Consider the following 17167-nt stretch of genomic DNA (forward strand, 5'->3'; position numbering starts at 1 on the left):
ATGAATATGATGTTAAAATGCTATCTCAGGCTAATAATTCTAACCCAGATTGACTAATTTCCTATGAAAACTAAGCAAATAATGTTCTTAAATGTGTTTTTCCTTTATAAACTATAGTAAATTTGACCCCCTCCCCAGGGGAAAATCTGAGATCCCAGGACCATGAAATTCACAATTTTTTGTAAAGGGCCTTAAGACCTTCCAATCTATCAAGAGTATCTGGGTCCATCAAATCTGTGAATTCAAAAAGAAGATTTTTGAAATTACCACTTTGACCCCTTTTGGCTCCGCCCCTCTGGCCCCTGGGGGTCAGCCATGAACAATATGGATATGATGTTAAAATGCTATCTCAGGCTAATAATTCTAACCCAGTTTGACTAATTTCCTATGAAAAAATTATATGATAATGTTCATAAATGTGATTTCCCTATATAAACTATAGTAAACTTGACCCCCTCCCCAGGGGGAAACGTGAGACCCCAGGGTCATATAATTCACAATTTTTGTAAAGGACCTTAAGACCTTTCTATTTATGAAAAGTATTTGATTCTACCAGTTCCAGTATTTCAGAAGAAGATTTTTGAAGTTTTAGCCTATTTGACCCCTTTTGACCCCGCCCCTAAGGCCCCTGGGGGTCAGTCATAGAAAATTTGTTAATAGGATTAAATGGCCATCTCATACTGATAATTCTGACAACATTTGACTCATTTCCTATTACAAATGACCAAATAATGCGCAAAAATGTGTTTTCCCAATATAAACTATAGTAAACTTAACCCCCTCCCCAGGCGGAAACTAGAGACCCCAGTGTCATATAATTCACAATTTTTGTAAAGGACCTTAAGACCTTTCTATCTATGAAGAGTATTTGATTCTACCACATCTGTGAGTAGAGAAGAAGATTTTTGAAATTTTACTCAATTTTACCCCTTTTGGCCCCTCCCACAGCCCCCTTGGGGGGTGGGGACCATATAATTCACAATTTTGATTGGCCTTATGCCTAAGAAGGTTTCTGCAAAATTTCATTGAAATTGCTTCAGCAGTTTTGGAGAAGAAGTCGAAAATGTAAATTGTTTACGGACATACGACGGACGACGCACGACGGACGACGGACGACGACGGACAAAAGGCGATTAGAATAGGTCACTTGAGACTTCGTCTCAGGTGACCTAAAAAGGCAAGAGTTCCACTATACAAGACACAACATGAATATACCGCAGTCTACCAAAACACGCACCTCACACAACATACACGTAACACACTGCATACACGAGAAGCCGTCTTTACATGATCTTAGCTGTTAATAGGACGTTAATTAAATCAAACAAAAAATATAATTGTAGCATACATGAGATAATGAGCTACCAAGTTTGTTCAAATCAAATAAAGATACATATACTCAATCCGCAAAGACAGAGCCCAACAAGCTTCAAGTACGGAAGTTCAACCATTCACTTTTAATGACAATTTGTATGCTAACTTGAAACGTAAATGAAAATTAACATTTTTATAAACTACACTAAATTAATAAATGAATATGAAATAGCAATAATTTTATTCATATCTAATACAAATTTTACTAGAGTAGGTGGATTTTGTTTTATTAATCAGAAAATCATATGGAAATTCAGTATTCAATAAAAAAAATAACAGAATGAACATTAATATAAGTCAAAATTTAGAGCAAATTAATTAACTTCTTAAATATTACAAGGGCGAAAACTACTGTAATAGTTTGAAGTTTTTTCATAAATAAGATAATGTGTTTTTGACGTTGATCAGCGAGAGATTGTCAGAATTTATCTACCTGTTGAAAGCCTCGTTACATATATGACAGGGTTAGATTAACATACTTTCTACCGCAGAATGTAATCACGGTTCCGACCGGAAATTTCATGAAGATAATGAATTATGCACTTGAAATTAATTGTTTTATCATTTTTGTGTGACAATGTGGGGCTTGTTCATATTTTCACTTCTGACGCTGACCAGTGCGGCAAAGAATCTGGACATCCTCGGCCTCTACACCAACACTTTCGAAGGAGACGTAAGTTGTAATAAATCATTAAGGAAACTTTAAATGTACATATAATTATTGTTATATATAACATTTATGAATGTTGTGGTAAACCTACAGACGTGAAGGTTTCAGCGTATATATATATACATACATGTTGAATATTACACGTCATTAGAATAATTTTACTTGAGGTTATGGATACGGACTTTATATGTGGTATTTTTCTTTGACAAAATTAAACATGGTTCGAACCAAATCTCATAAATAAGGACATGTTATAGTTGACATGTTATCATCAACTATAACTTCAAAACCGTTTCGTTTGATAAATTTAAAATCAATTTCTGCTGCAATATGAAAATAAAAATGTCATTTCTGACTTTACGCCATTGTGTAAGCTATAAGTCACCTTTAATTCCTATTCCTCATGTCCCTAAGTGGCATAGTCAAATATTCTCTTTCTTTTTCCTACTTTCACCTGCGACAGTAAGATCTGGCCACTTGCTTTCCGTAATCAGTTTAAACTCGTTGACACGAGGACAGGATAATGACTCAAGTTACCGTCTGTCAGCATTTGACATGATTATCATTACATGTATATGGTAGCATGTTTTCATTATACATGTATACGACATCTAATGAAAGAAATGCCAGAAGTAAACATTCACACATGTCATGTCAAACGTTGTATTATTCAATAACTGAAGATGTAAATTCATTGGGTTTAATTTATATAACGTAATTTCTATTTATACACAATAATTGTGAATTTGTCCTGTATGTGTTATATATTTAATAGTTTAGATTTGTGTTCAATATCTCGCTTTAGTATTATAAAAAGGTTGTAATTCGCTATAAGATGATTGAAATGGCTAAAATATAGCTAATTACAACCTGATACAAGGTTAGTTGAGTTTAGTTTTTAAATTAGTAATAAAATAAATCCAAAATGTTGGCGATAAATGCAAAATATACGTGAAAACCCACCGCGACCAGGATAGAGATATATCTACCACATTTATGAAGGAGTCCGTTCTGTGTCTAAAATGAGCGTATAAATGAACAACAAAAAGGAAAGGCTCATATTTAGAGACAGATGAATCGGTCTAGATTTGCACTATACAAGTACACACAAACGAATATCACGCATTTCATACACGCAACACACATCATACATTGCAGGTCGACCTTGCATGACCCTGGCTGTTAATAGGATGTTAATTTAATCAAACAAGCAAACGATTATTATGTTACAGGGGACATACTACTGGTTCACGGAGGATGGTACCTGTAGCTACACACCCCCCAGACTACCCCCGGTGGCCTATCATCCAAGTATAACGGGTTTTGTGGCCCTTAACCGTCCTCAATTCTTTAGGTCTCTGGCTTGTGGCATGTGCTTATCGGTAAATATATTTCTAATATCTTTCAAGTCAATTAATGCGCATACATTTCATTTTAGCGTGGCGAAACGATTATCTTATTTGTACATTAAAACATTACAGTATTACAAGCATAAACGATACCCATCATTTGAACAATAACTGTATAACTGTCAGATGTATAATCGTGTTTATATGTGTAACTTTTTGTTTTTGTTTGTTTGATTAATTAACGTCCTATTAACAGCTATGGTCATGTAAGGACGGCCTCCCATGTATGCGGTGTGTTGCGTGTATGTTGTGCGAGGTGAGTGTACTGGGAGACTGCGGTATGTTCGTGTTGTGTCTTCTTGTATAGTGGAACTGTTGCCCTTTTTATAGTGCTATATCACTGAAGCATGCCGCCGAAGACACCAAGCAACACACCCCACCCGGTCACATTATACTGACAACGGGCGAACCAGTCGTCCCACTCCCTGTATGCTGAACGCTAAGCAGGAGCAGAAACTACCATTTTTATAGACTTTGGTGTGTCTCGGCCAGGGGACAGAACCCAGAGCCTTCCTCACAGGGGCGAACGCTCAACTCAAGGCCAAAAGTGAGGCGGTGCCAAGGGAGGCATTAGGAAAGATAAAGTCAGTTAGGAAGAAGAGAAAAGATAAGATCCTAAATTTAGTCGCCTTTTACGATCATGCAATAGGGGCAGCAGGTACAATTCTAACGCCCTACCTGCACAAAAAATGCAATTCAATAATTTATTTCGTCGCTTTTGGTTCATGCAAACGCAGTACTTAATTATATATAGGGCATAGTGCCAAGGAAATTTTAGCCCACAATCTGATTCAAATCGCTTTTCGTCCGTGGTCCATCGTTCGTCCGTCCGTTAAAAATTCCTGTTATCACTATAAACACCGCATACATGGGAGGCCGTCATGACCATAGCTGTTAAAAGGACGTTAATTAAAATTTCTCAGAAAGAACTGAATGGAACATTCTCAAATTTCGTATGAAGGTTCCCCTTGGGCCCTAATCGTGCATATTGCGTTTTGGGACTGATCGGTCAACAAGATGGCAGCCCGGCAGCCATCTTGGATTTTGATAGTCAAAATTTGTTATCGCTATTTCTCAAAAAGTACTGAAGGGATCGTTCTCAAATTTCATATGTAGGTTCCCCCTAGGGCCCTAGTTGTGCATATTGCGCTTTGGGACTGATTCGTCAACAAGAAGCTATCTTGGATTTTGATAGTTAAAGTTTGCTATCGCTTTTTCTCAAAGAGTACTGAGGGGATCATTCTCAAATTTCATATTCAGGTTCCCCTTTTGCATATTGCATTTTGGAACTGAACGGTGACCAAGATGGCCGACAGGCCGCCATCTTGTATGTTAGTTGAAAATTGTTACGGCTATTTCTCAGAGAATACTGAAGCGATCTGTCTCAAATTTTATATATACATGTAGTATGTTTGAAAAGTTTGAAAAGCAGAGAAAAAGATGCCTCTTTCCATTGTCCGACATAGATGGTGAATGGGAAATGGGGTTCTGCAAAAATCCGTCACTCCCTCTATATTTATAGTAAATCCTCTTAGAGATCATCTTATTGACATATGTTGAAGGATCGGTGATATTTTTATGTGCATTGCGTCAGCCCAACTGTAATCCTCCTAAAACATCGAGACCTGTCCGCTTTCATCACGGTTATTTTAGTCACTAGTTGTGGCCCTGCAGCTAGGGCGTTAGAATTGTACCTGCTACCCTATTGCGTGATCGTAAAAGGCGACTAAATTTAGGATCTTATCTTTTTCTCTTCTTCCTAACTGACTTTATCTTTCCTAATGCCTCCCTTGGCAACGCCTCAATTTTATCCTTGAGTGGAGGGTTCGCCCCTGTGAGGAAGGCTCTGGGTTCTATAAAAAAAAGTCTATAAAAGTGGTAGTTTCTGTCCCAGTATAGCGCTCAGCATACAAGGAGAGGGACGACTGGTTCGCCGTTGTCAGTATAATGTGACCGGGTTGGGGGGGCTGTCGATATTTGAATCATTTTTAGCTCACCTGGTCCGAAGGACCGAGGTGAGCTTATGGGATACCGCAGCGTCCGTCGTCTGTCAACAATCGACTTCTCCATAACTGCTGGTCGGATTTCAACAAAATTTGACTGGTAGCATCCTTTTGGGCTACTAACTGAAAATTGTACAAATGATGGGGCTTATCCCCAAGGGGCCCGAGGGGCGGGGCCAAAAGGGGTCAATATGGCTATTTCCATATAAACGACTTCTTCTCTGAAACCAAGCATGGGATAGCACCCATAATGCAATGGAAGCATCCTTATAGGGTGGGGATTCAAAATTGTACAAATGATGGGACTGACCCCCCCGGGGGCCTGAGGGACGGGATCAAATGGAGTCAATTTGGCTATTTCCATAAAAACAACTTCTTCGCTGAAACTAAGCAAGAGATAGCACTCATAATGCAATGGTAGTATCGTTATAGGGTGGGGATTCAAAATTGTACAAATGATGGGGCTGACCCCCGGGGGACCTGAGGGGCGGGGTCAATTTGGCTATTTCCATATAACAACTTCTCGGAAACCAAGCATGGGATAGCACCCATAATGCAATGGTAGCATCCTTATAGGGTGGGGATTCAAAATTGTACAAATGATGGGGCTGACCCCCCGGGGGCTTGAGGGGCGGTGTCAAAAGGGGCCAATTTGGCTATATTCATATAAACGACTTCTTCTCTGAAACTAAGCATGGTATAGCACCCATAATGCAATGGTAGCATACTTATAGTGTTGGGATTCAAAATTGTGCAAATGATAGGGCTGACCCCCCGGGGGCCTGAGGGGCGGGGTCAATATGGCTATTTCCATATAAATGACTTCTCGGAAACTAAGCATGGTATAGCACCCATAATGCAATGGTAGCATCCTTATAGGGTGGGGATTCCAAATTGTGCAAATGTTAGGGCTGACTCCCGAGGGCCTGAGGGGCGGGGTCAAAAGTGGTCATTTTCCATATAAATGACTTTTTCTCTGCAACTTAACATGGAATTACGCTCATAATGCAATGGTTACATCCTTATAGGGTTTGGATTCAAAAATTTGCAAATGATGGGGCTGACCCCCCGGGGGCCTGAGGGGCGATGTCAAAAGGGGTTAATTTAGCTATTTCCATATAAACTACTTCTTCTCTGCAACTAAGAATGGAAGAGCACTTATAATGCAATGGTAGTATCCTTATAGGGTTGGGATTTGAAATTGTACAAATGATAGGGCTGACCCCCGGGGCCTTAGACGGCAATTGATGCGAGGTCAAAAAGGTCAATTAGGCTACTACTTTCATATAAATTACTTTGTCTCTGAACCTATGTATTGGATAGCATATCTGTTTGGTATCAATAGCATCATTGTATGGCTGTGATTCAAAATTAGACTTTGGGAGTCAATTTTGCTTATTTTTCTAATTGTCAGAGTCTTGTGATTATTACTAACAAAAAAACAGGTGAGCGATACAGGCCCCCTGGGCCTCTTGTAATTGAAGTACTTTTCTGTTGCTGTTAACACTTAATTGGTCGATATTTCAAAAAAACACATTTGAGAACATATATATGCCCAGGTCTGCGTTGCATTCCGTCATTAGACATTTAAAAACAGTTATAGGGACACAACACTGATTTCATTATCATATTGACTATTTTACAACAGCCCTGCAGGTAAGGGCGTTAGAATTGTACCTGCTGCCCCTATTGCATGATCGTAAAAGGCGACTAAATTTAGGATCTTATCTTTTCTCTTCTTCCTAACTGACTTTATCTTTCCTAATGCCTCCCTTGGCACCGCCTCACTTTTGGCCTTGAGTTGAGCGTTTGCCCCTGTGAGGAAGGCTCTGGGTTCTGTCCCCTGGCCGAGACACACCAAAGTCTATAAAAGTGGTAGTTTCTGCTCCTGCTTAGCGTTCAGCATACAGGGAGTGGGACGACTGGTTCGCCCGTTGTCAGTATAATGTGACCGGGTGGGGTGTGTTGCTTGGTGTCTTCGGCGGCATGCTTCAGTGATATAGCACTATAAAAAGGGCAACAGTTCCACTATACAAGAAGACACAACATGAACATACCGCAGTCCCCTGAAACACGCACCTCGCACAACATACACGCAACACACCGCATACATGGGAGGCCGTCCTTACATGACCATAGCTGTTAATAGGACGTTAATTAATCAAACAAACAAACTATTTTACATACCGTAAAATATGAAGCATGCATGTATGAATTAGTTATTGTGCGAATCTGTGCCTAAACGGTTTGATTTTTACACTGACCAAGACTTTGCACGGTCAAACCTGAACTCCTCGGAAGTATTTGTTTGATTCATTAACGTCCTATTAACAGCTATGGTCATGAAAGGACGGCCTCCCTTTCATGTGGTGTGTTGAGTGTATGTTGTGCAAGGTGCGTGTTTTGGGAGACTGCGGTATATTCGTGTTGTGTCTTGTATAGTGGAACTTTTTCCCTTTTTATAGTGCAATATTACTGAAGCATGTCTCCGAAGACACCAAGCAACAAAACCATACCGGTCACATTATACTGACAACGGGCGAACCAGTCGTCCCACCCCCTGTATGCTGAGCGCTAAGCGGGAGCAGAAACCACTTCTTTTAAAGACTTTGGTGTGTCTCGGCCAGGGGACAGAACCCAGAGCCTTCCTCACAGGGGCGAACGCTCAACTCCAGGCCAAAAGTGAGGCGGCGCGAAGGGAGGCATTAGGAAAGATAAAGTCAGTTAGGAAGAAGAGAAAAGATAAGATCCTAAATTTAGTCGCCTTTTACGATCATGCAATAGGAGCAGCGGGTACAATTCTTAAGCCCTACCTGCAGGGCATTCCTCAGAAGTAAGGATTTTATCTACTTTAAGTTCTATTTCGAATAGGGCTAAGTTACAAACTCTACTTGACAAAACAATTGAAAGGATGCAGAAAAAGGAGAATAAACGCCACATTGTTGTAAATTTTGTATACTTTTCTACACGGTGGCGCTGCGTTAATCCAACCACATTAGCCCAAGTGGCTGTAGAATGAATGAACTGGAGTGGATTTATTTTAAAACTGGACTAATGGATACCAGATTAAAGAGGGCCCACTGTATATTGATGCAAGGAAACAAAATAAGATGTAATGAATCAACACATTTTTATTTCCCCCAAATTAACAAGCACAAATGAAAATGTTCATTGTATGATAACTCGTCTCATTTTCTCCCCTTCTACAATTCTGGAAAACATTGAGAGAAATAACATCAAATCAAAGTTTATTGACATTACCTTGATGCGTTAGAAATAGTAAAAAAAATATGATTAATTTATTATTTGCGACGTCTGTTTGCTTACAATTATACCACAGTCTTTACTTTTGAACACAAAGAATCTTCTAGATCCTTGCTTGATGACGTCTGGTGCATGACATCATTTTCGTCAACAAGGTACTTGATGTCCCCCTCTTGCCACTTCCCTCTCTTCCATGAATAAAAACGAACAAAGGGCCAGTTATCCACCTATAAAATTAAACATTATGAATCAAAATTCAATTTAATTACGAATTAAGAGTAAAAGATGTATTACTTCATTAATTGGTAAAATGTGACTCTCTTTCCACTTCCCTCTCTTCCATGAATAAAAACGAACAAAGGACCAGTTATCCACCTATGAAATTTAACATTATGAATCAAAATTCAATTTAATTACGAATTAAGAGTAAAAGATGTATTACTTCATTAATTGGTAAAATGTGACTTTATAACAACAGGTATGATACTAAAGAGAGATTTATGTGTAGTATTATGTTAATCATGTACATACACAGGCTCCAAAATTATATAAACGAGAAGAGAAGCATATCACTCGTTAAAGAGAATAAACAAACAAGTGAAAACATGAACATGAAAATAATAAAAAAAATCCTCAACATAACAAAACCAACATTGATTTAACAGCCACAGTCCAATTCCTGATTTCCAAGGGAATATTGAAAAAGGAGGAAGAGCCGCTGGATAAAATGTGTTTGAGATTCCATGGCATTACAATTATATTCCTTAATTCAGTGTCCCCTTTTCTCATATTTTAAACATCTAATTTTGTCCAAATATTTCATTTTTCTGAAAAATTACCCAACAGGAAAAAAACAGTGAACATGACCCGTGAGAGATATTTACTCAAATATTAAGAATATTAAGGAGAAAAAAGGGGGAAAAAATCATTTATATATCCCGTAGTATATTTAAAGGGACAATTCACTCAGGCAAATTCTTTTACATAACCAAGAAGCAAAATATGGCATAAATGTATTGTTCTACATTTCTTATGAAACATATAACATGAAATATTGACAAATTCCACGTCATTGTTTAGTATTTTAATTGATACCGTAGTTATTACAAATCGTTGATCAATACGATTAAGCAGGTACAATATGTACGCTGTACCTATATCCGAGCAACATAACCACTGTGGAGGTGCTAAAATGTTTCTTAGGTAAGAAAATTCACCTAATAAGGCTAACACACTACTGTCAGCGATTTGAGCAGTTCTAGACATTTCACCACCATGGGCTTTTCTGTCATATCACAGTTAAACCGACTGATCTAATTTCCATTAGAACTGGGGTTTTTTTCTGATATATGTACATATTTTAAAGTTCTCTTAGACTGAATTGTCCCTTTAATGTGATAAAATTTGTTTAACATTCCATATAAAAAGTATCGAAATCAAAAACAACAAAATATCAAATTAGCTTTATCTAATACTCACAACAGCCGGCAATGGCTCCAAGCCATGGGCACTTTTTAATACGCCGACGTGTAACCGAAAGGTATGGAAACTTCTGGGAATTTCTAAAGGTAAACTGAAACAAACCTATATAGGATGTAATTTGGTGGCAACGCTAATATTTTATTATTGTACTTTACGTAACACGTAAAAAATAACTTGCATATACGACCCAACAGCCTCCGGGTCGTCCATATTCTCCTAAGCCTCGAACTTGAAACATACGTGGTGTACACATTCAGAAAATGGCCCAATAGACCTATATGTCGTAAATTACCAACGACTGCTATTCGATGAGATTGTTTTAAAGAGCGTTGCAAAGACGTAACAACTGGAAACCAAATGAAATCTTGGGTTATGAATGTTGTTTTTACAACTTTCCAACTTCAATGCATTTACGACACCCATTGAATGGGAAATCCTTGGAGGGAGTGTTTCAAATCAAATCGACAAAGGAGGCGTATCGTGGGTCGCTTGCCACAGACATTCATATTTTCCGTGACGTAACATAGGGAAAGGAAAGTTACATTTCATGAGCCGAAATATTTTTTAACATTTTTTCCAGTAAAAAAAAACGTTGACGAATACTATTTGATACATTGTTAATGTTCTCCAGGACCATTTGAACGAATTAAAAGTATATAGTGTCATTAAACAATTAAAATGATAAAATAAACAATAATGAAAATTGGCACTAAAAGGAAAACGCAGAAAAAAACGACAGAGAATGGAACGGACACAACCCAAAAAAATATTTCAATCAAAAGTTTTGTAGGAATAATTCATTTTCACGCCGAGATTATCTTTGTTAGACTTGTTTTTCGAATAATCTAAACCATCATTGTGTATATATGCAAAATGTTGAGATATTTCATACAAATATTGCATGGCACCTGGATACTTTTCTACTGGTAACTTAAAATAGCACGCATATATCTTGGGTCTTGATAAAACATGGTCATCATCCTCCCTAAAATAATTCTTCCCTATAAATTTCTACTGATAGCATCAGGTAAAAGTTACTTCTTATATACCCTAAGTGACTAAAATAACCATGCTGAAAGCGGAAGATCTCGACATGTTTGGAGGATAACAGTATGGCTGACGCAATGCACTTAAAATTAGCACCTGTCCCTCCACATATGTAAATATGATGATCTCAATAAAGGTCATCCTCCCCCAGGAAATTCCTCTGAAAAGTCAAGAGGTCTGTCCCTCATCCCTTACTTGTCCCTTACCAATTCATCCCGCCAGGGAGGGATTTACTATAAATATAGAGGAAGGGACGGATTTATGCAGAACCACCATTTCCTATTCATCACATAGATCATTCTTTGGTGGGCGCCAGGATCCCTCTGGGATCTCTTGTTTCAGGACGCAATTAATTATTTTCAATGTTTTCATCTTAGATTAAAAATAAGAAGCTCTGATGTGTCTCCATCGTGTCAACTTCTATCTATCGTTCCATACACCGATTCCACCGGCCTCTAGTTGTAGACCTTTTTTCATCCTTTTTCATCCTTTTTTCATTTCTGGCAAATCAAGTTAGGTTCCTTTTTTCATTGGCTCCATCAGATTCTTTACCTTGGCCAAAATGACCTCCCCACATGGATGAAAATGTGAGCTAAATATTCGTAGACTAACCTCTAGCCATCAAAACAAGAGAGTGTTCTCTCCTGAGCAGTCCTAATCCATCCGTCGCTGGTCCAGTAATTCTTCTCTTTTTGAAGTTGTTAGTATTTTAGGTCACCTAAGACGAAGTCTCAAGTGACCTATTCTAATCACCAGTTGTGCGTCATATGTCCGTAAACAATTTACATTTTCGACTTCTCCAAAACTGCTGAAGCAATTTCAATGAAATTTTGCACAAACCTACTAAGGCATAATGCCAATCAAAATAATGAATTATATGGTCCCTACCGCCTGAGGGCTGTTTGAGGGGCCAAAAGGGGTAAAATTGACTAAAACTTGAGAATAATATGACCCTGGGGTCTCTTGCTTTCCCCTGGGGAGGGGGTCAAGTTTACTATAGTTTATAAAGGTAAAACACATTTTTGAGTATTTGTTTGCTCAATTTTCATAGGAAATGAGTCAAACTTGGTTATAAGAGCATTTTAATATCATATCCATATTGGTCCTGGCCGACCCCCTGGGGGCTGAGGGGCGGGGCCGAAAGGGGTTAAATAGGCTAAAACGTCCAAAAAAAATCTCTAAAATTCTGGAAATGGTCGAATCAAATACTTTTCATAGATGGAAAGGTGTTAAGGTCCTTTACACAAATTGTGAATTATATGACTCTGAGGTCTCACGTTTCCCCCTGGGAAGGGGGTCAAGTTTACTATAGTTTATAAAGAAAAAAACACCATATTGGTCTTGGCCGACCCCCTTGGGGTAGAGGGGCGGGGCAAAAAGGGGCAAGTAGGCTAAAACTTCAAAAATCTTCTTCTTAACTTCTGAAAAGGTAGAATCAAATACTTTTTAAAGATGGAAAGGTATTAAGGTGTTTTATGAAAACTGTGAATTATATGACCCTGGAGTCTCACGTTTCCCCCTGGGGAGGGGTCAAGTTTACTTAAGCTTATATATGAAAAATACATTTATGAACATTATTTACTCAATTTTCATAGGAAAACGGTCAAACTTGATTAGAATTATTAGCCTGAGTATAGTATTTTTACATCCATATTAGTCCTCGGTGACCCCCTGGAGAACCAGGTTCCCCAGGGGGACCTGGTTTCCCAGGGGAACTTGGCAAAACAGGGTCAAAATGACGAAAAAAAATCTTCTGGGTTCACAGGTTTTATGAAGCATATATTAACAAGAGGCCCATGGGCCTTAACGGTCATCTGACTCATGGCACAAAACAACAAAGTCACAGTATAAAGTATTGGTTAACGATTAATATAAACAATACAAGGAACTCCTTATTTGAATATGTAAGTTTCTGAAATAGGTAAATGTCATTTGTTGAACAAACTTGGTAACCCATTCAAGGATTAATATGAGGAGTCAGATTTTAAAGCCAAATTTCAGCAAAGCTCCCATTTTGGACCTCCGCCGTACTATCCCCATGGGTCTTAGCTCGGTCCTTTATAAAATATTATTGTCCTCACCTAAAGTTCCCCCTTCTGAATCAATTAAAACCCCTATAGACCAATTTTCATTGAGATCGGAGACTGAAACCTGAAAACAGGAAGTGGGCCAGTGGCCATCTTGGAATACCATAGCTGTTAATAGGACGTTAATTAATCAAACAAACAAACAAAAGGAATACCAAAATCTTTACGAAAATGTTTTCATGTTGTTCGGCATCAATTAAAACCCCTATCGACCAATTTTCATTGAGATCGGAGACTGAAACCTTAAAACAGGAGTTGGCCAGCGGCCATCTTGTAATACCAAAAGTCTTTACGAAAATGTTTTCATGTTGTTCGGCATCAATTAAAACCACTATAGACACATTTTTCATTGAGATCGGAGACTGAAACCTGAAAACAGGAAGTGGGCCAGCTAAAATTAAGAAAATTTGCCCTTTTGGGGCCCTACCCCTCAGCCCCTAGGGGTCAGACCAGACTCATTTAAATAAAATATGATTGTCCTTCCCCAATGATGTTTCACACCAAATATGGATGAAACCCATCCAAGGATGAACGAGGAGTAGGATTTTAAAGCTTAAATTAAGAAAATTTGCCCTTTTGGGGCCCCGTCCCTCTGCCCCTAGGGGTCGGACCTATCTCATTTATATAAAATAGGATTTTCCTTCCCTAAGGATGTTTTACACCAAATATGGATGTAATTCAATCAAGGATTTAGGAGGAGTAGGCTTTTGTATAAATAGTTTTACGCATGACGACGGACGATGACAATAGGTCACCCTGACCTAAAAAGTCAAATTCATAAATCACTGGCCGGCTTCAAGGGCCAGTTCATCAGTGTTTATATGTCTTTGTTTCATTCTAAACGAACTCATGTGACCGTTAGGGCCCACAAGCCTCTTGTTAAATAACTTAATTTCATATGTTACACTCATTTCTATTGGTTAAATCTTTTGAGGTAATTTTTATAGACCAAAAGAATTGTCCGTTGTGTGTTATGACGACATATGTATAGAATGTTTTCGCGGGAAATTTTGAAAGTGGCAGTCAACTTAACTATTGGAAAAGATATCAATGCGCCACAAATGAATTTGTTTTATTGTCAAAGTAAGTAAAAGCACGAAAATTAATGCCTAATTAGTATATCAGTAAGTTATTAAAATGAAATTATAAGCATTATTCTCAGTATCTTTTGGGATTATGAAGTCATAGACAAAAGCGGACGGACATTCGTTTTCTTAGACGCTTCAGTTTTTGTCTATGACTTCTTAAACCCAAAAAGTTTTTGAGAATTTGGGAGATCATGTAGGTCGAGAAAATGGCATGTGCTTATAATGTCATAAGCTCATATATGCTAGAGGGGTCTTGTAAAACTTCATCCAACCGTTGGTGTACTGTAGCCTGTTGTATCTACATGTTATATGCGTCTTGCATGCAAACCGTTTCCCTGAGTACATTATCACATGCCACTCAATATGGCAGGATGGCTTGTTTATTTTGAATTAGCATCTTTAATAATCATATAGATAATTCACAAATGTTGATGACTTTTTCATTTGACAACACACAAATATCCAGGTAAATGGCACAGGTTCTGGATTAGGACTTGACCCTATCAGTGGCCAACATATCGTCTTCGTCAAGGATCTATGTCCCGGATGTAAAACGGGTATGTATGATACTATTGAAGAGTTTGGGGAGGAAATATCCTTGTAACATTAGGACATATTGTTCCCCTGTGAGGATTGTTTTATTGATGTGTGGTGGTATTCCTGTAGAAGATCTGACAAGTCAGTCAAACTAAATGTAGCACATGTCTTAAATACATGCATTGTGAAAATCTTCTGTTCTCTCAGAAAATATTGCTCTGCCGTATCAACCAATCAAATTCGATATTATAAACTTTTTACGTTATGGCATTAGCCAATTAACATGCTTTTCACAAGCAAGATTGTTAACAATTTAACAATTGTGCTGTATTACTTTAATTTCCTTTTAACCGAATTGTGGTTAATTTATAAATGTATCACTCTTTATATATAGGAAATATAGATTTAACTGAATATATATAAATTATGTTTCTCTTTTAGCAGATGTAGATTTCTCTGAATCTATATAAATTATGCATTTCTTTTATCGGATGTAGATTTCTTAATCTAAATGTGCCCTGTTTGAATTCTGTTGAGCGCTAGCCCCTGTGAGGTTGATTCTGGGTTCTGTCCCCTGGCCGAGACTCACTAAAGTCTATAAAATTGGTAGCTTGTGCTCCTGCTTAGCGCTCAGCATTCAGGGAGTAGGACGACTGGTTCGCCCGTTGTCCGCATAATGTGACCCGGTGGAGCGTGTTGCTCGGTGTCTTCGGCAGCATGCTTCAGTGATATAGCACTATAAAAAGATAAGGAGTTCCACTATACAAGAGGGACAGCACGAACATACCGCGGTCTCCCAAAACACGCACTTCGCACTACACACACTACACTCCGCATACATGGGAGGCCGTCCTTACATGACCCTGGCTGTTACTAGGAAGTTAATTAATCAAACAAACAAACAAACAAATAAAATATGTATCTCTTTTAGGAGATGTAGATTTCTCTAAAACAGGAGATGGACGGTGGGATATTGTTATTCAAGCTATCCAATGTCCTGTCGGCAACACGTCCATAGAGTATAAGTTTCAGGGCAGTAACCGGTACTACCTAAAACTACAGGTCCGGAACGCAAGGTGAGTATCTCTTAACCGTCACTTACATTATCTGATTAAGAGAAAGCCATGTGATCAAATTGATCGAACACGTCAGTCCCGCTTTAGTCGGAAAATATGTACATATCAAACGTTTCACTGAACCTAAAACTTCAGGTTCGCAGCGCAACGTTATTAACAGAGCATTGTTTTCTAGAAAAATCCTAACATTCCTGGCCCAGACCATAAACTGGGGTTGTAGAGTTATTCAAAGTTATATTAACATCTTTTATTACTTTTACAATTTGTCCCTTTCCTTTTCTCTTTGAGATTATCAATAGTTGTGATAATTTTTACACCTGCTGTTTAGGATTCCAGCAACAGCAGTTGATATGAAATCACGTGATATGGCGTCTTGGAAACAGATGAATCACACAAGAGACGGTTTTTGGACTGTTAACATTCAGTCTGGGGTGACGTTCCCGATACAGCTCCGACTTACGGCTGCGAACGATGAGGTCATCCTGGACATGCTGGCCATTAGTAGTATAGGTAAAATGATTTCAGATTGGTTGATCAAACTTAAAAAGTCCGCATAAGATATTTACATGTTTGATGTAATCACCACACCATATAGATGTCTCGTTCTTCTTGATATTCTTCATCAGTGAACAAAATGCTATGTTTGGAAATCAAAAGATAGAAAAAAAATATAACGATATCAGATTTCTGTACTATTAACAATATATTGCTCACATTCTTTTTTATTTTCAAATTTTATCTATTTCATTTCCATACACGTCATTTTGGAGACAATATTATGAAATTGAAAATTGAAGACTCTTAGTTGCAATTATAGCAATAAGACATCACATCTCGTATATGTTGTGTTGAGATATATCATTATAATGACTTTTGATAATTAATTGTACTAACAATGAACCTGGGTTGATGCCACGATGGCCTGGATACAATGTTGTTATTTATTTTACAGTTAATGAAGACGTGTTCTACGGGAATGGTGTACAGTTTAGTTTCGACCCCGAGTTACCGACATAAATACTATAGTGAATAACCGGAAAAAGGCGGGAAACCTTCAAGGATTCATATTATAATTTTTAACAAGATGTAGTACAATGTTTTAAACACAAACTAAGATTGTATTTGAACGT

General features: G+C 38.1%; 1 protein-coding gene across 1 annotated transcript; it reads left to right on the forward strand.

The window, feature by feature from the left end:
* The first annotated feature begins 1892 nt into the window (after positions 1-1892).
* Positions 1893-17122, forward strand: LOC138332523 (uncharacterized). Its single transcript, XM_069280525.1, has 6 exons — positions 1893-2047; positions 3277-3426; positions 14891-14981; positions 15893-16037; positions 16366-16547; positions 16990-17122. The coding sequence occupies exons 1-6, from the start codon at positions 1952-1954 to the stop codon at positions 17052-17054; spliced, it is 729 nt and encodes a 242-aa protein (XP_069136626.1). The 5' UTR covers positions 1893-1951; the 3' UTR covers positions 17055-17122.
* The last annotated feature ends 45 nt before the right edge of the window (positions 17123-17167 follow it).

This window comes from Argopecten irradians, chromosome 10 (assembly GCF_041381155.1).
Source record: "Argopecten irradians isolate NY chromosome 10, Ai_NY, whole genome shotgun sequence".
In the NCBI taxonomy this organism is placed as follows: Eukaryota; Metazoa; Mollusca; class Bivalvia; order Pectinida; family Pectinidae; genus Argopecten; species Argopecten irradians.